The following is a 24,449-nucleotide window of genomic DNA, read 5'->3' on the forward strand; positions in this document are numbered from 1 at the left end:
TCGTATGTACTAGTCCCCCACGATGGGGCCCCGAATCCTACTGTAGAACCCCACCTGGGTTCCTCCCTTCAGGCAGACTCTGCTGCCATCATACCAGGCCATATATCGCCCTGCCATTGGCTCCCCTTTGGGTGTGGTCCCCTCACTGGGACCTTTGGCTCACTCTAGCCCTGGCCCACCTCCAGGCCAGTCGTGACCCCAGGCCCCTAGTTCTTGGGCGTCCCTCTCGGTGGGCCTCCTTGCCCTTCTGACCCCCCTGGTCCTGGCCCCTGCCTGGGCCAGTCAGGGGAAGCTCTGGCAGGCCCTGATGTATGACCCATACTCTTATCTCAGGGTCCCCCTCTCTGGGTCCTCCATAATGGAAGTGGGGAGCTGGGGTACCTCACACCATGACTGGTGCCTCAGGGTCTCACAGGGGACTTTAACTCCCACCCTGGGCAGCAGGTCATGGTGCTATGACTAGTGTTATCTTTGACCCACACTCTGCCTCCGAACAGTGGAGGACTTATTGGGGTCAGGACTCAGCTCTCGCTCTCTCTGGCTGATCCCCCTCTCCCTTCACAGGGCTCTACATTGCCCTCTCTGGGGCTTCTGATCACTGGCCTCTCTCGCTGTGGTTCCACAGTGCTGGCCCCCTCTCGACTGGGGCTCCTCAGCATGGCCCCCTCTCAACTGGGGCTCAGATGTTATATTTGACCCAAACTCTGCCTCCCAGCATTGGAAGACTTACTGGAGTCAGGACTCAGCTCTCTTGCCCTCTGGCTGAGCCCCCCTCACACTGGGGGCTCCACAGTGCTGGCCCCCCTCATACTGGGGGCTCCAGACCGCTCATAATGCCCCCTTTACTCAGGGTCTCAGGGCTTCCCTCCACAGGTGGGCTCAGGTGGCCGTAGCCATGCCTGGCCCCAACTCTCCTTCCCGGGGTCTCAAACCCCCGCAGGGCTCAGGCAGCCTTGGCCACACCTGGCCTCCAACTCTCCTCCTCAGAGCTTTCACCCCCACAACTACCTCCAGTGTACTGTGACCCACCCAAAGGTGAGGGCTAGGGGTTAAGGTGCCCCAACCCACCTTTCACTAGGTGGATCACTGGCCTGGCATTTCCTGGGGGCTCCCACGCCACTGGGAGCCCCACCAGGCCACCCACTCCTGGCAGGGTGTAGTTTCCGGTCATACCCAGGACCAGGAGCCTCCTACCATCCCCTACAGTTCCTTCCTTACCTCCAGATGAAACTCAGCAGCCTTCCAACCAGGCAATGTTGTTGCCTCTCCTCCAGCGGCCGAACTGCCTCATTTACGTAGGCAGCCCTGAGCCTAAAATGGCTGCCCCCATTAGGCACCTGGAGGCTGCCAGCTCCAGGGCCTTAAAGTGGCAGGCACACCTAGTGCCCTGCCACACATTCCATTAATAAAGAATCAAATCAGAATGAAGTGAAATGACACACCGTGGTCTTATGTTAATACAGCACTGTAATTCCCTTGCACTCAACCAAAGGCAGAAAGTCCGAGGGGGGCATGCTCTGGATCTTAGAACCATAGATTCACTTGGGAATTTCACAGCTGGAATTCTGCACCAGTGCAGATCTTCTACAGTAGGGACAGAAGTTACACATAAACCAGTTCAAGTGATCAGAAACCAGTTTAAACCTATAACAGAACAGAAATTCATTGCTCTTAAACTGCTTTCAAAATGGCCAAAACTGGTTCAAGGTAAACCTGGTTGGATCAGACTTAACTGATTTAGGTTAAACCGATTTCTGAAACTTCCCTCCCAGATCTCCTTCCAGTTCAAGTTAACTCACAGTCCCACAGCATCCCAGGATGCTTTCTCACTCTGGGCTGTGCTGTCTGCTCCAGTGGAGCAGGGTTTACCCCACCCCTCGACTCCCTAGCCAGAGCACTATCACTTCTTTGGACTGCTGAGAAGGGGGCATGGCTGGGGGACTCCAGCCCGGCTCCCAGCTCCAGGAGGGCAGGCGGGGAGAGGAATCATGTATAGCTTTGGGCCAGGGTAGTAAATCCCCAGTGAGGGCTGATCTCCCCCACCCCATGCTGGACAGCACTCGTTTGGAGGTCCAGTGCCAGTCTGGTGGGGGAGGGGGTCCCCCCACCCTGAAGTCTAAAGTTTAATATTAAGTCTGGTAATGGGGGAGGGGATCCCGTCTCTGCACAAGGGACAGGGCTCAGGGGACCCTGCCAGGGTTGGGAACCCTCCGAGGCTAGGGGACCCAGCCAGCCCCCAGCTGGAGAGACTGTTCCCCCCTGGGTGGGATCTGTAAGTGTTTGAGGGGCATGTGCTGGGCAGCCAATCAAGGATGAGCCCTGCTTGGCTGCATTCAGGTGCCTTTGGCAGTGGCCAGCAGGCTGGGAAGTGTGCTCTATCACCTCCTGGCTGCTGGTATGGACCACCGCAAGGATCTGGCTGCCTTTCCAGTTTCAAAAGTGAACAAGAGTTCACTTGTTTATGGTTCAGTCTATGCAGTTTAGAGAAACCTGCAAAGTTTGAATTGATTCAGCCTGGGGTTTTTTGACTGTCTATACTCAGCTCCAGTGACAACAGTCAGGGAAGCAATAGTGTAGTCCTAGCTCAACTGCCATTATCGATATGTTGTCTAACCCTACTTCTCCAGAGCCCTAGTTGTACAGCAGCTTCCAGCATTGCTTTCTGCGATAGAGCTGCCCTGTTGGTGCCAATACATTTATGATGATCACTAGTGGAGATGACACCCAAGGACCCAGTTCTTGTCTCACCCAAGTGTAATTTCATGGACTGCCTTGAAGTTAGTCTTGGTTATACTTGTGTTAGCAAGATCAGATTTGGGTAGAATCTTTCACAAACTTTCAATAACCCTGTAGATGCTTTTGTGCCTTAGGAGAGTTTTTCAAGACCAGCATGTTCGGGAATGCAAATGAGTATTTTTTTCAGACTCCTAAACTCCACTCACACATTTAACTTGCATACCCAAATCTGACTTTTTGAATTTGCAAAATTTCACCCCCTGAAAAATATGGGTCAAAATATCTGACCTACGTGTGGATGTATGAGCGTCATTGTGGCTGAACGTAGGCACACAACTCAACTTTCCTGTTCAATGCAGTTCTGATACAGAAAGGAGTGGTTTGGTGGTGTGGTTCTGGGATGCAGGGATTAGGGCTGGAGAAGATAGACCTGTAGCTGCATGGTTCCATACTGGCTGTTTCCAATGAACTGGGCATGCCAAAGGCAAGAGGGTTATTATCACCCTTGGTTGCAGTGTGGGCCCTGAAACAGCACTGCTGTCATTGTCAGGCCTAGGAGGGGGAAATTCTAGCCTTTCCAAAGGTGCTTAGCACATAGTCCAATGAAATGGGAAATGCACTGGCAGAAAATATCAGTGTCTGAGCACACAGATAGATTGGTGTATGCAAGATAGGATAATTATTGCACTATTTGTGGGTAAGAATTCTAAAACAGGAACGTTTAAATAAGTAGAGGAAAATAAGAAACTTCTTGCGCCCATTATTTCAGTGTTGTATCCATCTTATGTTAGTGCTGGCTAGCATAAAAGGAGACATGCTTTTGAGTTATAATAAATATACTAGGTTGGATAATTGTGTTTAAAAACTGTTTGTACTTAGATCACTGTAGATCAGACAGAACTTGTTAGACTCACCTTTGTTCTCCCAAATCAGATCTAGTCTTACAGCATCTGAAGCTGTTGGGCTTTCATTTCAGGGCCGAACAACAGTGCAAAAAAACTGTGCTGATCCTGTGTGGCATGAACAGATCGTCTTCAAAGAGATGTTCCCCCCACTGTGCAGAAGAGTCAAAATCCAGGTGTGGGATGAAGGCAGCATGAATGATGTTGCTTTGGCCACTCACTACATAGATCTGAAGAAAATCTCAAATGAACAAGATGGAGATAAAGGTGGGGGGAGGAATGTTTGTTGTTAAAAACTGTTACAGGCTCATAGGATTGATTCAATTTACTTATTAAAGATCTGGGCATCAGGTAAATACCATTTAAAGAATCCAAAGAGTGAAATGATGCCCAGACTTTTTGTTGATTCTGAGAGAACACCCCCATCCCTGCATGTTATTCAAAGCCAAATCTCATTATGTGCGTGATGGCCCATTGTGCATGTCCTATCTGTCACAATAGGCACCTATACATGATCGCAGAGGCTGCTCCGATGCACTGGAAATCCAGTGTGTCGGAGCACAGTTGATTAATCAAGTCTGCTGGAGTGTGGCAATTACCGTGCTCCAGCAACCTCCTGTGTCTCATGTATCAGTGTCCCCGTGCTTAAAAATGGCGGTGGGGGTGCTTGAACTAAAGCTCCTGAAATGAGCTTTAGTTCAAGTGCCTGCTCTGCCATTTTTAAGCACAGGACCGGTGATATGTGAGACGTGGAGGTGCTTTAATTAGAGTGGCTCTCAGCTGCTCTAAGTAAAGCACCGCCCTCCCACCCCCAGAGCACATGTGAAAGTGCCCAATGCTACTAAATAACATTATTTTGGTTAGTACCATCTCTGGAAATGCTGCAATCACGTTGCCATTGCCATACATTTGCTAATTCAGGCAAAATGAATGCAGGAAGTACACCATTGCACTCTCACTGCTAGGTAGAAAAGTGACACTTGCTCTTTAGGGGCAGGTCATGAACCATTGCTAGATATCTGAGAGATAAGTTCTCTCCCCAGCACCCAGTCCATGTAATGCGGTTTGGAATAGAAATATCATCAGTCATGGATTGTAATGGTTTGCTGGGTCTGAGTTGAGAACAATTTGAGGAGGAAGAGGAGGAATCTTTTCTCTTCCCCCATCATGGCCTGAGTCTGCAGAACAAAATGCTTCTCCATTTTAAGGGCTACAATAGTTTTCTTGGCTCTAGGACTTCACCTGTTCTGCTGAAGAAATCTCAGAGGAGCTTAAAAGTGGCAGATGCTCTGAGTCCTAAATTCACTGCTGGGGAAACTCCAGCATCCTCTAGAAATGGCATTAGATCGAGTCCTCAGTGATTATAGCTCTCAAAGAAAGAGCTCTTGTCAACAGAATGTGTAAAGTTGTAAGGCAAGCAATGTAAAATATATCTTATCTGCAGGGTTCTTGCCTACGTTTGGACCAGCTTGGATCAATCTCTATGGTTCATCCAGGAATCACAGTTTAATGGATGACTACCAGGAGCTCAATGAAGGATTTGGGGAAGGAGTCTCTTTTAGGGGCCGCCTTCTGATTGAAATTGCTGTGGAGATACTTTCTGGAGGTGCTCATGAATCTACATTTTCAAAGATCGTAAAGTTCCCCTCTAAAGATAAAGACTCCAAAGCATCTAAAGGAAAAGACAAAACAGACAAAGCAGCAGAGGATGGAAAATCTTCCTCTCCTTCAGATAAGACAAACTCAACCGAGGTGGAAGTTGAGCCATTCGATGTGCCGCCAGAGGTCAGTATAGAATATAGAGACTGATGGATGTTTGTTTCCAAGTATCTGAAAAGTAGGCTTTGAGCACGCAGCTGAGTCCCTAATGTGGACTCCTGTGTCTTTGAGAAACTTTGCCATTTGCTCCCTGCCCTATGTGCTGCTGTGATGCCTGTCCCCTCTCCCATCTGCCGCATGCCACACATAGAGGCTGTCTGTGCCACTTGGATCAAGTTGGCCACCCCTTTTCTACATTGATCCTGACTATAATGGTAGATGTTATTTTTATTTGCGTGATGTTAGCACTCAGAATATATGCAGGGTGATGTACATATAGAGGACAAATCCAGTCTTATATCTGCCTACTGTGTCATTTCTTGCACTTTCCTTTGAGTCTGATGCTGACAACTGTCAGAGACATGACAGTGGGCTAGAGGGAACCATGGATCTGACCCAATAGGTCAGCATCCGAATTCCTGAGTCCTCCTATTGAATAGTTCCTGGTCTAATGCTGAGTAGCTTTGTTCTGACATAGAATATTCATTCTCCAATAATGCTTAAACTGATTGTCCAGACAGGTGCATGTATGCATAAAATAATAATTTGTAGCTATGTGTTATTTAAATATCCATTTTTAGTTTTAGGGGGCCATAATAGGACACCCCAAATTAAAATAAAGTAGTGATAGACATCTTAAATGGTTATCTGAGCATGACAGGGAAAGTGTCATCATAGGGCAACATGTAGATGCCCCCATACTTTCCTAATGCAATTGTATTACCATTCTTTCCTAATACAACTGTATTAGGAAAGTATGGGTGCGTCTACATGTTGCCCTATGATGACATAGTGATGCACTGCATTGCCAAACAGCCCTAGGGGACTCCACTGCATTGCCCTATGGCACTTCTATAGTGTATGGCACTCCTACAGTGCCATACAGTGTGCTATGGTGCTGTTGTGATCACAAGTGTCTACATGTGATTGCCAGCTATGTCACTGTAGTGGCGCATTCCCCAGGTATAGCACACTGTTACAGTGATGTAGCGGCAAAATCTACCCATGCGTGGAGTGCATGGCACAGTAACTGCCTGTACTGTGCCATGCTTTAGTACTTCCAAGAGGTTCTCCAAGAGGAAGTACTAAAGCATGCCACCATAGCAACATCACCATACGGCGATGTGTAGACATGCCATTCAATATGGGATGGTAGCAAAGCATGGCACAATTCACATTTCTACCTAAGGCTATTCTCATTTCCTTTCATTAGCAGCCTCTCTCTTAATGATAGCTCAGACTGGAAAATACAGTTTGCAGATTGCAGATGTAGAAGTAAGGGCTGCCTTCTCTGAAGTTGGCCAAATTTTCTGCTAGTATAAGTGGACACAGCTCCACTGTCTTTGGTGGCATTCCCTGTATTTGACCCAACCTTCTTCTGCTTTGACTTCTTCTGCTTCTCCTTAATACCCACCTCTATTGCAATGCTAAAAGGAAACTACAGGTTAGGTTAAGTGGAAATCCAGTGGGAATAACTGATATTTATAAACACTGAGTTTGATTCTCTGAATTTATTTTGCAAATAAGTAGTTGCTCCATCAAAACCAGCGTAAGTGCAAAGAGAAGCAGTCCGGATGATTGCTTGTTGCAGCCTTCTTCCATCCTTTGTGATTCCTGTATTCTTAAACTGTTAGCTCTTTGGGAGAAGGAGTACAACTCACTGGGCACATCTACATGTGCATTAACATGCTTTAGTTAATGTGCATTACATCTAGTACCCAGAGGCACAACTCTAGGCATCTAGGTTGCTCCGTCATGAAGTAAGGCATCTGGTGATTTAGATGTCTTCTGAGTTAGGCAATAGCTGAATAAGGATTGCAATTTTGGACTTCAGGTGCTTAAACTGTGCCTAAATTGTCCTTTAGACACATAAATTCCTTTTTGTAGGGGGGGTGGATTGTCTTTTATTTACTTTCCCTGTGTCTCAGTTCCCCCTCTGTTTCTGTTCATGAGGAAAACAGAAGTGTTGTGAGGATAAGTACCTTAAAGATTGCAAGGCACTGAGACACAATGTAATGAGGCTGAGAAAAATACTTAAGGTAGATAAATAGACTACTGCAGCACCAATAAATATTAATAGCCATAAGGATTTATTGCTAGTAATTAAGTTTAACTCAAAAACAGAATGACAAAGATGCACCAGCACAACTCCAAGATATTTAATATTCTTTTGTTTTTTGGCATGCAACTATATTTCATGCTACAGAAGACACAGTCATTACATTCTGGGTCTGCAAAAGGGATATTGGGAATGCTGGTGATTACAAGAAAACAGAAAAGCCATAAAATGTGTGATGTTTTCATCAGGTCTGTGGGCTCACAGGGGCAAATCCTCTTGCCTTCCAGTCTGACATTACTGACTGAGTCTCCTCGCAAGAACATATTGAGCATTTGAGATTTATTCCTTTGATAAATGGGAGTAGAAATGTATCACCAATACTGAGTCAGGGCTTTACTGCTTTTGAATGTTGTTAGAAACATGGAAGAGGGAAATTAGAACTGATCTTCAGCTGCAGTTAATTCTTGTGGCTAGCTTCAATATGAGGTTTCTCATTGTTTCATCCCACACCTTGCCCCACAGTGACACATCCCTCAATTCTTTCGAGATGAGGATACCTTGGGTTATGCCAAGATGTTAGCTCCTTCGTGAAAGGCAGGTAGATTATTATTAAAATACACTTTGAGTCTTGTATTCATAGCCCCATGTTGCTTTCAGTTTGGAGAGTCACTAGCCCCAAGTTCTAGGGTTACCATATTTCCAGCATCACAAAAGAGGACACCTGGAGGGGAGGTGGAAGTGGGGGGGGTATATGATTGTGAAGGGGGCCAGTGATATGCCCATGCTCTGCCTCTGCCCCTCACTTCTAAGCCCCCAGCCCTGCCAGTGCCACTCACTCCCAACCCTCTGCCCCCTGCCACCTCCAGCCCTGCCAGTGCCCCTCACTTCTGACCCACAGCACCCTGCCCCCCAGCCCTGTTGCCCACACAGCTCCTGCATGCGTACTTGTGCACGCGCACACACACACACACACTCTTGCCTAGCAGCAGCTTGCCTGGGCCTGCCTGTGTGCAGAGCATGTGATGCCTGACAGCCAACCACCTTGCCTGCTGCTCCCAGCCCCAAGCAGCCAAGCTGCTAGTACCCAGGAAAGCAGAGGCAGAGCAAAAATGTGGACATATGGTTGCATTTTAAAAACCCACCCAGAGACAAGGACAGGGGGCCAAAAAAGAGGATATGTCTAGGAAAGCCCAGATGTATGGTAACCCTATGGCCAACTCTGCTCTAAGTTATATTCAATGTGGCAGCATGCACATGGTGGGGTTTCAGTGGAGATAACAGGGACAGTCGGATGGCACATAACTCAGAGTAGCATCTGAGCCATTAAATCCTGCTCAACTAATCTTAAATTAGGGAATTTTGTTTTGCAAATTAGTTTAGTGTACTGAAGGAATTGGTCCAGTCTGCCTCATAGGAAAGTGTGCATCATTAACTAGTGGAGAGCATGTCTCCCAATAGCTCTGTACAGCTCTGCATTGTCAACCCTTGATAAATACTATTAACACCCCACAGCATGGTAAACGTGGGCTTAGATGCACACAATAGGGTTTTATTAAAATTAAAAAATATTTTGGTCTTTCTGATTTACTGGCGTTTAACAGAATGCTCCCTGAGGTTTCTGCAATTCTCATTTTCACATCATTCAGAAAACAGTAGTGCAAGTCTCTGGTCAGAGGCATAACTGGACAGTTCTGAGCCCTGGGTAGCAGTGGTGCATCGAGCAAGCTACTGGCAGTGGCTCGGCCAGCAGCTATTTTGCAGCTCCTGCTTTCCCAAGTTGCCACCTGGGGCTGACGCCTTGGTCCCCCACCCTTACTTACATTCCTGGTGATAGAGGTGAAAGAAAACATTAATGAACCATCATGCCATCACTGTGTGCAGAACCTCCCTTTTTCCTTGCCATCTGATCCAAAGCCCATTGAAAGAAATAAAAAGACTCTTGTTGATTTCTGTGGGCTTTGGATTGGGGCTGTCATCTATCAATGTGGCATGGTGTGCCACTTTTGAGCAAAGTCGGAAGGGTGAGAAAGAATTTAATCAGACCCTTGGGTCTTTCCAACCAATGTGAGAAGTTTATTGACTAATTGACAAAAACAAGATTAATTGCCAAGGATAAGCATAATCTTACAGGATGAGTCTTGTCTGCCATGGAGCAGCATCGGCCAGCGTTCTCCATAGTGGGGGTTGCTGGGGGGAGGTATCCTCCTTTCAGTGTCCCTCAGGCAAGCATCTTGGTACGCACAGCAGTCCCACAGGTAGTGTTGTCTGAAGAGTTACCCTCCAATTTTTTCCAGTCATATCCTCTATTTATGGAAGGCTGGTAAACATGATCTTAATATTTTAATCAGTGATTCCTGATTGGCTTTATTTAAATTTATTTGTTTCCCTGACAGATGAGGTTCTTTGGATACATTTGATACCTTTAATTAGACCAAGTAAAATAGCTGGAAAAAGTCTTCTTTGCAAGCTTTCGGGTACAAACACCCTTTGTCAGGCAGAGGGAGCACCTGCAGTTATTTTGTGCTCTCTTGGACGCTCTCTCTTTGTTTCACTGCAGCCTTTAGAGCCGGATCAGACCAGATTCTTCTTTGTGGATATGAAAGTTGTCAGTGAGTTGGGGATGTATACCTTTAGCAGCAGGATATTTCCTTATTGTCTTTCTTTTACACTACTGTCTCTAACAATTTATCTAAACATTTTAACAACAATCCATTTAATACTTCATGCATTTGCCACTGCAGCTTTGCTGTATCTGGTTCCAGACATATGTCAGCATCAAACATGGGCTTCTGTTTGGCGAAATCAGCCTTATACTATAGCTTGGCTGCCTGCTCTGAGTTACGTAAACATAGAGGTCCACACTTCACAAATGTTTCAGTTCTGTGATAGCCACATATATCATAAATGTCAATTCTGCACCAACAATGGAAAGATACTGAGGGCCTTCAAATCCTATTGACTTCCCTGGGGCCTGGAGTGCGCTCAGCCTCTCCTAGGATCAGGCTCCTATTGACTGAAATACATTAATACATGGGCAATAGATGGAAGTCACTCAGGGGAGCCTTCAAAGGGAGCACAGGTGTGCATTAGAATGCTACAGTTTAATATAGTATGGGTAAGAAACTGTATTACCACCTTCAGTTTAATATGACTTATTTTAGTGGAGGGATATTTGATGGGTGCTGTCTCATTACAGTATCTGTGAATTGCTCTAGAAAGATGATTTGAAAAACTGCCCCTCAATAAATGAACAAGCTGAAACCATCAGCAGATATTCCTGTGCACTAAAATAATATTAAGAGGTAGAACAAATGTTATTTCTCACTTCCCTTATAGATCTATGGAGAGCAGCTTGAGGAATTTTTTCTCTTTGGGGCATTTTTTGAAGCCACAATGATTGACAGGAAGGTTGGAGATAAACCAATAAGCTTTGAGGTTTCTGTTGGTAAGTATGGAACACACTTTTCTGCTCCATAGAGGAAATCTTTTGTATTATGATGACTATATAACTGACAGATGCATTTCACAGAGCTCAGGGGCTGACTTCGGAGAAGGACTTTGAAATTTCAATTCATTTCTGAACCTAATGGTATTGACAGTTATATTATTTCTGGATATTCCTTCCTTTAGGCAACCTGGGGATCCTGAGACTTTGCTGCTTCTCTTTCCAGTTGGATCCTGTATACTCAGATCCTTCTATTTAGTACCCATGCACTGTCTCATTGTCTCAGCACTTTGCATCTCCATGAGAGGGATACGTTGGAAGGAATATTTACTCAGGGTGCAGATCACTTAACTGAAGCTACTGCAGTTCCTCAGGACTCTTAGGGCACTTTTACACATGCTCTGAGGCAGTGGGGTGTGTGGTGCTTTAATTAGAGTGGTTCTGAGACATAGGCAATGCGTAGGGGAGGCATGCTGGGGCATGTGCCCCCCTGAAGACTGGCTGCCACCGAAGCCACTGCTGCCTTCTGCGGGCGGTCACCGCTTTTCATAGATTTCATAGATTTCATAGACATTAGGGCTGGAAGGGACCTCGGAAGATCATCAAGTCCAGCCCCCGCCCAAAGGGCAGGAAGTCAGCTGGTGTCATAGGATCCCAGCAAGATAAGCATCCAATGTTCTCTTGAAGGTGTTCAACCTCTGATGGCAGGCTGTTCCAGACCTTGGGGGCTCGGACAGTAAAGAAATTCTTCCTTATGTCCAGCCTGAAATGGTCTCGCAGTAGTTTATGACTGTTCGACCTCATCATCCCCTGGGGCGCTCTGGTGAACAAACGGTCCCCCAGATACTGGTGGTCACCCCTGATAAACTTATAGGTGGCCATCAGATCACCCCTGAGCCTGCGCTTTTCCAGGCTAAAGAGCCCCATGGCTCTCAGCTTGTCATTGTAAGGTCTGTTTTTCTGATCTCTGATCATGCGTGTGGCTCTTCTCGGGACTCTCTCAAGCTTCTCCACATCCTTTTTGAATTGTGGGGCCCAAAACTGGATGCAGTACTCCAGCTGTGGCCTCACCAAGGCCAAGTACAATGGGAGAATGATGTCCTGGGATTTGCTTGAAAAGCATCAATGAATGCAAGCCAGCACTTTGCTCACTTTACTAGTCACAGCATCGCATTGCAGGCTCATGTTCATCTTGTGGTCAATGATGACCCCCAAGTCTCTTTCTTCCATAGTGCTAGCCAGCACAGCACTGCTGAGCCTAGAGGAGCTAAAGAGGAATTAGCTCCTCTTAACAATCTGTGTGCTCAGGAACATTTCCAGAATGGCAGGGCTATACTAGATCATCTCCATGTTATCCTTCCATGTGATCAGTTGTCTGGGTGTGTCTGTTTTCTGAAGAATGAGCAGGGAGGGACCTCATAGACAAAAAAAGCAATGTGTAATATTGACCTATACTTAGACTTGGTACGGAGAATAGGCCAGGATTATCAAAAAGTGCATCTGTATACTTGAATGATAAAGACCAAAAGCTGGCTCATGTTAAGAATGAGCTGTCAAGATGAGTCTGGCTCTGAACCCTGGATCTGAACAGCTACCAGTTTTGCCTGCTGTTGGAAATCGCATCCAAATCTGGCCAATGGCCTTTATTTATATAATAGGCTGAAATTAAATCCAAATCTATTCACTGTAATGATATGAGGTTCAGGATCCCCTTTTGTGTCTTAAGCCCATTTCTAATAACAATTTTTACTAGTCAGTCTAACACATACCTCTCCCTTGTTAATACTGGTAACCACTACATCATGTAAACTTCTATATGTATCACTGATTGCACTGTTAGCAGAAAAACTGAGTGCCACAAATGAAATTTGGTCCTCACAATATTCCTATTTCTAAAGACCCCTTCTTAAGCCAGAATACTATATCTGCTTGAATGAGAACTAACTTTTACTTCTGAGATGAGCTCTTGTAAAGAGGATCCACATGATAACAACAGGAAATAAAATCACTGCATAAATCTTGCCTGCCTTATCTCCCTCCCCACACCTCTTTCTTCCCCCTGCACATACTACGAGTTGGGCCTATAACTCTGTACTTTCCATTCCAAAAATACCATCTGCTATCAGTTGGCTTCTTAATTCATTTAGCTCTAGCGAATGTCCCTTATTCTCTCTGTGGACCTGCCACTAAAGTTCATCTTTCCTTCCAGAATGGCAATATGTAGCTAGCCCTAGTTGGCATCTTAATCCTACCAGATAAAGTAGCTAATAGAAACTGCTGGCATAGATCCTGAATAAATTATGTGGCCGATACTTGCTGCCACACTGCTGCAACTCCTAGCTGAGGAGAAGGAGGGAGCTGAGAGATCCAGATGGAATTGCTGGTCAGTATTTTGTATTCAGGCTCTGGCCTTTTCACCTTTGCTCCAGCAATTTTTCACTCCTGTCATTTGAAAAAAAACACATTTTTAAAATGGCATAAACTTTTCACTAGAGGTAGGCAGGCTGATTCAAGAAATCCAACATCTCTACACTGTGTCTGGGCACATGCTCTGCAATACTTGACTTCACCAGAGTCTAGTGTTTCTGGTCTCTTAAACAATCTAGAAGCCTACTGAGAGCACAGTGGGCCTGAGTTCCCTTAACACTCTTGACACTTTGCTGAATTTGATAGACTGACATGAGTAAAAGCACTGTAAAAGGACTACTGAGTTCATAGTAAGTATTGACTTATAAACCATTGTGCATGGGTTCTTGAACTGCAGTCTGTGGACTTTGGTAGCACACTGTACCCCATGCTGTTGATCAGTAGAGAACTGGCAGGTTACTTGGTGCTTCAGATTCTTTACCACAAGAAAAGCCCCTTGAGCCAGTAAACGGAACTGGAAGCAAGAAGGAAGAGCAACAAGGAGCCTGCAAGGAGGGCAGCTTTTACAGAAGACAAGGAAGAAAGGAATAGGAACTGAACACACAGAGACGTTGCTATATCAGTTCTTTTTCTTTTAATAGATTAAGACAGGGGCTGGCAACCTATGGCCTTTGACCATTGAAGTCATCAGATCTGGTTGAAGCAAGAGGGCTTTGGCAGCATTTGGTGGCAGGAGGTTTTGGTGGTGCTCAGTGCCACAGAGCACCACATAGACTGTGGCCAAGCAGCAGGGAGAAGTGGCAGTGACAGAGGCTACATCCTGGCTCTTGCCTGCCTTGATCTTGGCTGGGTCATTCCATGCCACCATAGGACTGCTAGACAAAGGCAAAGAACAGATCCTTCTTGTTGTTAAATACGCTTTAGTTCAAGCACCCCTGCTGCCATTTTGAAGTGCAGGGACACTTACATACAGTTTTAGCACCTGTATAACTTCATTTCACCAGCTGTCCTCTGACTTTGTACCCTTGTTTTGTCTCCTAGGTAACTTTGGGAATGTCACTGATGGAGGGTCGTTAGGAGCGGGGAGTAAAAAAAAGGGTCATGAAGGAGAAGAGGAAGAAAGTGCTCCTCTGCTGCCTGAAGGGCAGAGTGAAGCTTCCCCTGATATTGCAATGCCATTGATATCCACAACCCACCCTGAGAAGCCTCTTATTACAGAAGGAAACAGGTAGATCATTTAAATTTCACATGTATAACTTGCAGATCCCTGGGTTTTGCCCTATACCACTGTGACATAGATTTGTGTTTCATTAATATAAACCCCAGCAAAGCTGGAGAGAGCTTATGCTTTAAAAGAGTAGCTGATCATTGAACATAATGACATATAACTTGCCACATCCTTAGCAAAAATAGGCCAAGTTCCATTGAAGTCAATGGATGTGTGCTGATATCCGCCATCCAAGCACGTTGACCTGTAATGAGAGCTGGCCATGGTTGTTTTTGTGCATTATGTGGCCTCTGTAAGCATGCAGGTAAAGGCATTTTTAGAGCTTATGTGTGATCTATATAATCCCTCATCCTGCCCTGCCACACGCACGTGGTAGGAGGTGTGATTGTGGGATCACTCATTAGATCCTACCGTGACGTATTGCCAGTGCAGGGGGAGCCTGATCCCTCCACCAGCAAGAAGCAAGCTCCCCTGGCTGGGAACACAGGTGGGCTGCTGGGCCTTCCAGCCATGGGGGCACACTATGTGCCCCCACAGCTGGAAGCCCCATCAGCTGACTTAGGCTCGCCACCCTGGATTCCCCCCCACACGTGAGCTGTGATCAGCTGATGGGGCTCCCAGGCACAGGGGCCCCTGGCCATGCGTTCAGTTAATGACATGATAGGAAGCAACTACAAAGTTATTACATATTTTGTGGTACAGCCTTGTAGCTTATTTCCCTTTTTTATCATACCTTTATGATAAAATTGAATACATGGCTGGGTGACCACTTGAGGCATGATTAACTGGTTAATAATACCTTTAGTGTAATGTGTAGATGGGGCCTATGGAGTCAGAAAAAGTAAGGTAAAGCCTTTTTTTGCATCAATACCACTGATGATAGGGAAGAACTCTGTTGAAATAAATAAGACAATACTTGAAATGTATAGCAAAGATATCAGAATTTAGTTCTTTTTTTGCAGAGAAAACAGATTTGTTTCCAAAAGCACTTTCCAGAACTCTAGGAAGTAGGAGCACTTGTACATGTGACAATGTTACCATGTACACATGATGAAAATTTCCCTTTGTGTGGCTTAATGGCCTCACACTTTACATGTACATGAGTTTTGGGGCTTTTAAATGAGTTTGCAGCATCATAAACTAAACCACATCCTGATGTAGTTTAGTTTGCAACGTTGCAACTTGTAACGTAGCAGCCATTAATCTGTCAGCTCGCCCCTAGCCACAGGAGGGGCAGGCAGGCTCCACTGAAAAAAATGATCAGGCCCCTTGCTGCTTCTGCCTTCAGCAGGCACCAGCAGCCACCAGGACACCTGGGGCTGCCTGGGAATGGGCTGGCTTGCCTCTGGGGCAGTTCAGGGAGGTGGCAGGAGGGCAGATGGATGTGCTGATGGCTGGAGAAGGTGACAGGGATGGTGCACAAGGTGCTAGAAGCCCAGGCGAGCTTGGAGAAGAATTGGATTGGGCACCTCCAAGCTGGGGTAGCACCCAGCCGTCTAGCCTGCCCGGGCAGCTCTGGAGGATGCCACCACTGTGGAGGGAAGGACTAGGGCCCCCCGAAGCTCAGCCTGCCATTAACTCACCCCGAAGCCATGGGAGAGGCGGGCAGGCTCCACTGAAAAAAATAAAAGATCATGCACCTGCAGCCACGTATACAGTGACAGAAACATAAAACCCACTGTTTCAATTAAAAACTCACCGTTTCAATTTATGGGGCATAGAATGCAACCCTGAAGGACTAAGCCCCCGTCACAGGTACAAGTGCCCTAGGTTTCCACCATTAAGCAACACATACAAGGAAACAAATGGGGAAAATGGAAGACTGATAAGCCATGGAGAAAAACCAGGGAGATGATATAGCAAACAAATACAGAAGAGTTGCTGCAGATGAATTTAAGGACAGGAGGGATTGTCCCTGAGGAAAAAAAGAGGTTAAGGATTTAATTCCACTTCAGAATGGAAACAATGGAAGCAAACCCCCCACCCTTTGTATGTGCACCCCTACCAGTCACCTATGTCAGAATGTGACAGTACCTCTCACCACCAAGCATCAGGGCAGTGCCAGTGGGGATTATAGAAGTAGGGACCAGCTAGATTGGATGTTAGTTTGGATCCTGCACTTGTATGAGGTGCAGAGGTGCTTGGGTGGAGTCCTGCCTTATGGTAAAGAACACAGTTAGAAATAAACAGCGAAACTAAGGGGAAGTGAAGATTGCATTGATGGACTGTCATTTCTGCGGCAAATAAAGACATAAATATCAGTGTCTGTCAAGTGGTTTCCTCTCATCATAATGCAATAGATTGGGCCCATGCTGAGTTACTATCTTGTGAGGCAGACCGAGGGATTATTAGATTTCCCCTTGACAGGAATTTATGTTTTAAGAGCTGCAGAAAAAGGAATAAACCTCTTTTTTTCCGAAGCTGCAGCTCCATTTTTTGGCTCATTTCTTTCTTCCTTTCATTTCGGATCCATTTTCCTTTAATTTGTGCAGCTATAAAATGTTTTGCCTCTTATTTTTCTTGTCTTGTGCTGTCTGTCTTCATATGCCCTAGTAGGGACACTTGTAACTCCTTATATTAGCATTTAATTGATCACAGTAGCTGAAACGTTATTCCTGATGTTAATCAATATTTGATCAACTGACAGATCAACTCTATTTGATAAATCAAATAAGTATTATATCTATAAATTAGCTTTAAAATAAATTGTTTCAACTGTAGAAACACTCTGGTGTTTCGAAATGTTATCTGTTTAAAAGTAGAATTAGAAAAGTGGGACTTGCCATACGAACTGCCTATGATGTTTCATATTTAATATAATGCATAACAAGGGCAAACTAACCACAGAAGGGAATGGCTGTGTTCAGCACCTCATGGAGGGATTAATAATAGGAAGTCTCAGTCTTTTAAGAGAAGAAGTTTTTAAAAGCAACAACTCACCCATAAATGAACCAAAAAGTTCTGTGACTCACAATTAGGAGAGTTCTGACGTATACTTCCACTCAGGGACGAGTTTGGGATGGACTTGCCTTTTCCTCATGGAGCAGAAAGAAGGTAAAAGCCCATCAATTGTATGGATGTCCCAAGGTTTATGTGGCCATACTACTTAAAATCGAAACTCCTATAGAATTGACTAGGATTGAATTCACAGTAGCTGTACGTTACTGCAATCCTGGAGAATTGTATCACGTTATGATATTCCATAGGATGGTTACATAGAACCACAAAGAAGATTTCATTCTCTTAAATCTATACTTTTAGAGTAACTTCTACAAAAACCTATTTAGTGTATTTTCTCTGGAACCCCATGGGTTACAGCCAAGATTTTCAAAAGCGCCTTGAGTTTTTAGTTGCCTTAATTTCTGAGTGACTTGAAACACATTAAAGGGACATGGATTTCAGGAAGAGGCTGACCACCCTGGCTTTAACTCAGGTCCTTTGAGTTGGATACCCCAAAAGATGAAGGTCACTAAAGTTAGTAGCTGCTTTTGGAAATTGTGGCCATCAAACCTATTAAATTTTGTGATAATGAAGAATTTCTTTTGGGAAAAGCTTGACAGTCCACAGAGACAAGATACTGGAGAAAATGGCCAGTTCCCTGGAATCCCCCTTCACATGCAGAGCACCAGGTCCACACTGTGCGAGTGGAGTGGCTTCCACAGAGACACCGTCTAATCTCATTTTCACTGTTTTTCTCCTCTCCTCTGACATTAGCAAAGCACATTGAATAGGTCTATAGAGTGGCATCTGATGCATGCTGAATCCTGTGGGGCTGACCGTAGCAATTTGTAATGGCAGGGCGGTGGGGGGAGAATCTCTTTTGAAAGGGAACAAATTCAATGCTATAGGAATGAGAGAGCTGTTCTGATGGCTGCCTTCAGAGATATCTTGTCAACATGGCATCTACAACATTTTAAATCTAAGCATCAGACTCCCTGGCAGACATATGCTACATTTTATGGAGCCTTCAGCCAAACTGGTCTCCTGCTGGTTTTTCATTTTCAGGGAAATGATTTAACTGAAGGCACAAATTAAATGCAGTACAAAGCAGTGAGCTCTGGGTTTGAACTAAGCATAAAACCTGAGAACAGAAAAAAATTACATCTACATTTTATTTTTGAGCCATTTCCAGTCCTGGTATTATACTCACATACTCCCTCCACTCCTGCTTCTGCCAGGGACTCAGTTTCTACAAATACCACTTCAGGGAAACTAATTTTGACAGGAGCAAGCTGGTAAAGAGACTGGTGTGTGTTTGTTCTGTGTAGACGTTACACAGAGTCCATTGGTTTTCCCATAAGAGTAGACCAAAAATTACTCTCCCCTCAGTATTATGTAGTATGGTTTGCATCTCTTGCTGTAGGAAGTAGTAACCAACAGGCATTTCAGTGGTGCGCCGAGTGTCTAGTTTTACTGGCTTTGCTCCCTTTCCTCATCACAGTTCAGGAGGACTAAGTCAATCAGTTCTGATACTATGTCGTATTTGGAGGCTAGGGAATTATTTCTTCTGCCCTTTCGTCTCTTCCACCAAGTCTTAGAGGCTGCAGTTTGCTACCAGTATCATAGAGATGATACTGCTTATCATAGAGAAGTAGGGCTGGAAGAGACCTCATCAGCCTTCAGGTTGCACATTTTTTTAACAACTGTTCCACTGGTTGAAAGACAGAGATGTATATTAACTTACACTCCAGCTCCCTTATGTGCATGCACATGCCCACCCTCTCTCTCTGTCTCTGTCATATATACAAGCTGTATCACTTTATACACACTCCGTGAACTTGCTCCATGTTGTTTGCTTGCTTGGACAGTCTGCTCATACAGCTTCATGCATTTTCACAGGAACTATCACTACTTGCCATATGATGAGAAGAAGCCTTGTATTTCAGTCAAGAGTTGCTGGGGAGACCAGACCTTCCGACTGTACACTTCCAATATGCTAGAGAAAATGGCAGATCAACTGGTAAGCCTGCTGCAATGTAGAGCTGGAGACAATTTCCAGAAGAATGTGAGGGTGAAGGAAAGCATCTCATATTCCTGAACTACCATGGCAATGTCCATGCCTGTAGGAAGTTTGTGCAGCAACTTAAATCTTCCTGCTTTTCAGGGATGAGTTTTGGGTTCTCTTCAATCCTCTTGCTATATGGCTCTTGGGAATGATGTTCTAGCTCAAAGTGCCAGGCATCACAGTGTTTCCCCATGGGTCACTGATTGACTGGAGTGGTGTATTTTGAAGTATTCCTCCCAGGTTGCTAGTTCCAGATATAATTTACTGCTAGAGATTAAAAAGGGTTATGTAAATTCTTGGCAATCCCTGGATTTGAGGATGATCTGTACCATAGCTTATTGATGGGTCTTGATGGTGTTGTTTAAATAGCAACCCTAAGTGACAGCAGTGTCAGCAATGCCACTGTCCTTCATGCAGAGTGATACAGCCACATTTGATGAATGATGCATGAAGATGCTGAGATTCCTTCTTTATTTCTAGGTAAATGATGGGAGAAAATGCTCTTCCTGCTGCTGCTATTTTGAATCCACAGCAGCAGAGAGGAGATCTATTTTGGGAACTGTGCTGCATGGGAAGGAGAAAAACTATCCCCACAGCATATTTATTACTTTTTTTATGTGATTTATATACCACCTTTCCCAACAAAGGCTCAGGGTTGCTTACAGTAAGAGAGCAGGGTTTCTACACATATGTCAGTAACAAGAGGAAGATCAAGGAAAGTGTGGGTCCCTTACTGAATGGAGGAGGCAACCTAGTGCCAGAGGATGCAGAAAAGGCTGAAGTGCTCAAAGCCTTTTTCACCTCAGTCTTCACAGGCAAGGTCAGCTCCCAGACTACTGCACCTGGCAGCACAGTTTGGGGAGGAGGTGAGCCGCCAACAGTGATGAAGGAACAGGTTAGAGACTAGAAAAAATGGACATATACAAGTCCATGGGGCCCAATGGGATGTACCCCAGGGTGCTGAGGGAGTTGGCTGATGTGATTGCAGTGCCACTGGCCATCTTCTTTGAAAATTCATAGCAATCAGGAGAGGTCCTGGATAAATGGAAAAGGGCTAATATAGTGCCCATATTTAAGAAAGAGAAAAAGGAGGATCCAGAAAACTACAGACCAGTCAGCCTCATCTCAGTCCTTGGAAAAATCATGGAGCAGATCCTCAAGGAATCCATTTCTAAGCACTCGGAGGAGAAGATGATGATTCAGAACAGTCAGCATGGATTCACCAAGGGCAAGTCATGCCTGATCAACCTGATTGCCTTCTATGATGAGATGACTGGCTCTATGGATGCAGAGAAATGAGTGGATGTAGTATACCTTGATTTTAGCAAGGATTATGATATTATCGCAGGCAAGCTAAGAAAGTATGGGCTGGCTAAATGGACTGTAAGGTGGATAGAAAACTGGCTGGACCATCAGGCACAGAGGGTAGTAATCAATGGCTAGATGTCTAGTTGGCAGCCATTATCAAGTGGAGTGCCCCAGGGGTTGGTCCTGGGGCTGGTTGTGTTCAATATCTTCATCAACAACCTGGAAGATGGCATAGAGGGCACCCTCACCAAGTCTGCAGATGACACCAAACTGGGGGGAGTAGTAGATATGCTGGAGTGTAGGGCTAGGAGTCAGAGAGATCTAGACAAAGTGAAGGATTGGGCCAAAAGAAATCTCATTGAGGTTCAACAAGGACAAGTGCAAAGTCCTGCCTTAACCTAATCCTAAGAATCCCATGCATCAGTACAGGCTGGGGGCTGACTGGCTGGGCAGCAGCTCTGTAGAAAAGGACCTGGGGGTTACGGTGGACAATAAGCAAAATATGAGCCAACAGTGTGCCCTTGTTGCCAAGAAGGCTAATGGTATACTGGGCTGCATTGGTAGGAGTGTTGCCTGCACAGTAAGGAAAATAATTATTCTGTTCTATTCTGTACTGTTAAGGCCATATCTGCAGTACTGTATTCAGTTTTGGGCCCCCCGTTACAGAAAGGATGAGGACAAATTGGAGACAATCCAGCAGAGGGCAACAAAAATGGTTCAGGGGCTGGGGCACATGACTTCTGAGGAGAGGCTGAGGGAACTGGGTTTATTTAGTCTAGACAATTGAAGACTGAGGGGATTAAATAGCAGCCTTCAACTACCTGAAGGGCAGTTCTAAAGATGATGAAACTAGACTGTTCTCAGTGGTGGCAGATGACAGAACAAGAAGCAGGTCTCAAGTTGCAGCCAGGGAAATTGAGGTTAGATATTTGGAAGAATTTTTGCACAAGGAGGGTAGTAAAACACTGGAACAGGTTACCCAGAGAGGTGGTGGAAGCTCCATCCTTGGCGGTTTTTAAGACCGGGCTAGACAAAGCTTTGGCTGGGATGATCTAGCTGGGGATGGTCCTTATTTGAGAAGGGGGTTGGAATAGATGACTTCCTGATGTCCCTGTCAACCCTAATTTTCTATGATTCTATGAAGAGAGCAACCTAAAAGGGAAACTAGAATATTATACATAAAACAGACTCATTATATGGTCTCAGCCAAGCTTTGTTTCCTCAATGCTTGCAGAAAGAGGAAGGTCTTACAGAGCTTCTGCAAGATGTCCAGGATCAGACTCTGGTAGCCCTCAAGAGGTAGGGAGTTCCAGAGTTCAGGAGCAACTACGGAGAACAGCCTTATTTTTGCTTTCTGTCCAAAGCCCTTTTATAGCAGGACAATGTATTTAATTTATTTGATATACTCTGTGCATGTCCTTTCACAGCATCTGATGAAGTGAGCATGGGGTCATCAAAGGGCTCATCAATGCTGTACATCTCTGATTTAGTTAGTCTGTAAGGTACAAATCTGACCCAGCTTTTGCCTAACATCAGACTAACAAGGTGAATTACCTCTCTCAACTTTTACTGGACTACCAACATTTTCATCTTTCTTGGGCCTTCTCCCCAGAAGACCGTGCCTGTTTGCAACTGAAGAGACTCCTTAAGTTTTCTCATTGTCATAACAGAGCTGATTCTTTCAATAGGGCATGTGCAGTCACTGTCGTGCATTGACGGGCCCTGCATGGTGGTTGTTTAGCCTAGTTAGAACAGGCCTTTTAGAATTAGGGGGCAAATTCTTGTAAGTGGCTTCTAATGCTGAGTGTCTTCATTTTGGGGCACCCAGATTTAGTTACATAGGGCCCGATTCTTGTTTCATATCAACTGATGTAAATCAGAAGTAACTTCATTGAAATTGAGTTGTACTGATGTGACCCACAACTTCAAACCTGGATGCCCCTGAAGAAGCAGCACGATTTTGAGGGAGCCTGAGCACCTGCCATTCCCATGGCGGTCACCTCTAGAATCAAGTCACTCATTTAGGCATCTGATGGCTCAATGCAAGGCCTGTTGACATTAGTTGGTAGACTCTAAGCATGGATTTACATGACTAATCTTCGCACCCGAGGGTTGCGTCCAGGTGAGCTCAGCCATGCGTTATGTGGTGCAGCAGACCCGTCTGTGGTGCCACACACTGCACATTAAGGTGTTCCACACACTGTTACCTTGCAGCATAGGTTTGTGGGGTTTTTTTACCCCAGGAGATCCCAGGGTAAAAAAAAAACCCATGCAGAAAAAAGTGGGGTGGCAGCATGTGCCACCCAAAACCAAAACCTGGCCTGCCAGAGCCATGCTCCAACCACCAGCCAGGCTCCCAGCTACAGCTGCAGCAACCCAAAGCCCCCAGGACTCCAGGTAAGGCTGCTGGGGCCAGCACAGTTGCTGGCCTCAGCCTCCTTTACCCCACCCGGGGTAAACTGCTGTGCGCCAGAACACAAGTAGCATTAGCGTTCCCCAGGGACAAGTAGCAGCAGGACAAGGTGTGTCACCGCTTCTTGTCCCCAGGGAAACAAACATCCATGCTCATGTGGATGCAGCCAAGTTTAATTTTTTATTTTATTCAAATGGCAGACAGGCATTTCAAAGCCATTACTTTTTGGGTTCCAAGTTCACCTCCCTCTCTGTCACTAGCTATATCCTGAATAACCATATTGTAAATAATTATACTGACAAACTGAATAATCACTCTCCTACATCACACTTTTTCACATCTTGTTTTTAGGAAGAAGGATTAGAGCAAGTTAAAGATTCGCTCAAAGTTTCAGAGACTGCATCAGAAGAGAAAATGCAGACTGCTCTCAGTGACTTTATCAATCAAAGCAGGTAATCTAATTTACTAGAGAAGCCCAAAATGAACGTTATATACTGGCAGCACATTTCTTCTATTGCCTGAGAAATTGATGGTACAAATGAAAAAAACTAAATGGCCTTAAACTGGTGTACAAGAGGATTTTTACAAGCAAACACTTTTATACAAGGAAAATATGTTTTAATGTACTCGGGCCTTGTTTTCACCTATCACTTACCAGGCTTTCTGGGCTCTCAGAATAAAATGTCCATGGGAGTAATTGAGATGCAAAAAACTGCATGATAGGTGCATTATAGAAGCAGGCAAAATTAAACTGAATTCAAAGTGTTTGCCAAGGTAAAACCCTTCTCATTAGGTACTGTGTAATTCAGGACTAAGAGACATATAAAGCCCAGCCATGAATTGATTTGGTAATCTACCCATTAAGGTACAGACAGTACCTTTCTTTAACAGTCATATTTCCATATTATGCCATGTTTCCTAGATCTGTATTAGTTTTTCTTGTCTTCCTCTGGATTCTGTCTCCAATTTGTCCACATCTTTCTTAAAATGGGTGCCCCAAACTGGCTATAATTTTCTAAGTGTAGTCTCACTGAGGTTGAGTAGTGTGGAAGAATCATTTCCTGTGACATGCATGCCACACAATATAGGTGCCCCAATATTTCTGTTATAATGACAATTCCAGCATCACCATCTTCAGCTTCATACACTGTGTTCTAGAGAATAATTC

At 45.0% G+C, this 24,449-nt stretch overlaps 1 protein-coding gene across 1 annotated transcript in view; it reads left to right on the forward strand.

Moving 5' to 3' along the window:
* FER1L6 (fer-1 like family member 6) overlaps positions 1–24,449 on the forward strand; it is a 126,594-nt gene that overhangs the window by 28,413 nt on the left and 73,732 nt on the right. Inside the window, exons 10-15 of the mRNA XM_019519545.1 lie at positions 3,713–3,905; positions 5,083–5,423; positions 10,852–10,960; positions 14,369–14,555; positions 19,395–19,515; positions 23,633–23,733. Coding sequence (XP_019375090.1) covers positions 3,713–3,905; positions 5,083–5,423; positions 10,852–10,960; positions 14,369–14,555; positions 19,395–19,515; positions 23,633–23,733 — 1,052 coding nt within the window. The remainder of the gene's footprint in view (positions 1–3,712; positions 3,906–5,082; positions 5,424–10,851; positions 10,961–14,368; positions 14,556–19,394; positions 19,516–23,632; positions 23,734–24,449) is intronic.

Source organism: Gavialis gangeticus, unplaced genomic scaffold (genome assembly GCF_001723915.1).
Source record: "Gavialis gangeticus isolate Ggan-Ray unplaced genomic scaffold, GavGan_comp1, whole genome shotgun sequence".
Lineage (NCBI taxonomy): Eukaryota > Metazoa > Chordata > Crocodylia > Gavialidae > Gavialis > Gavialis gangeticus.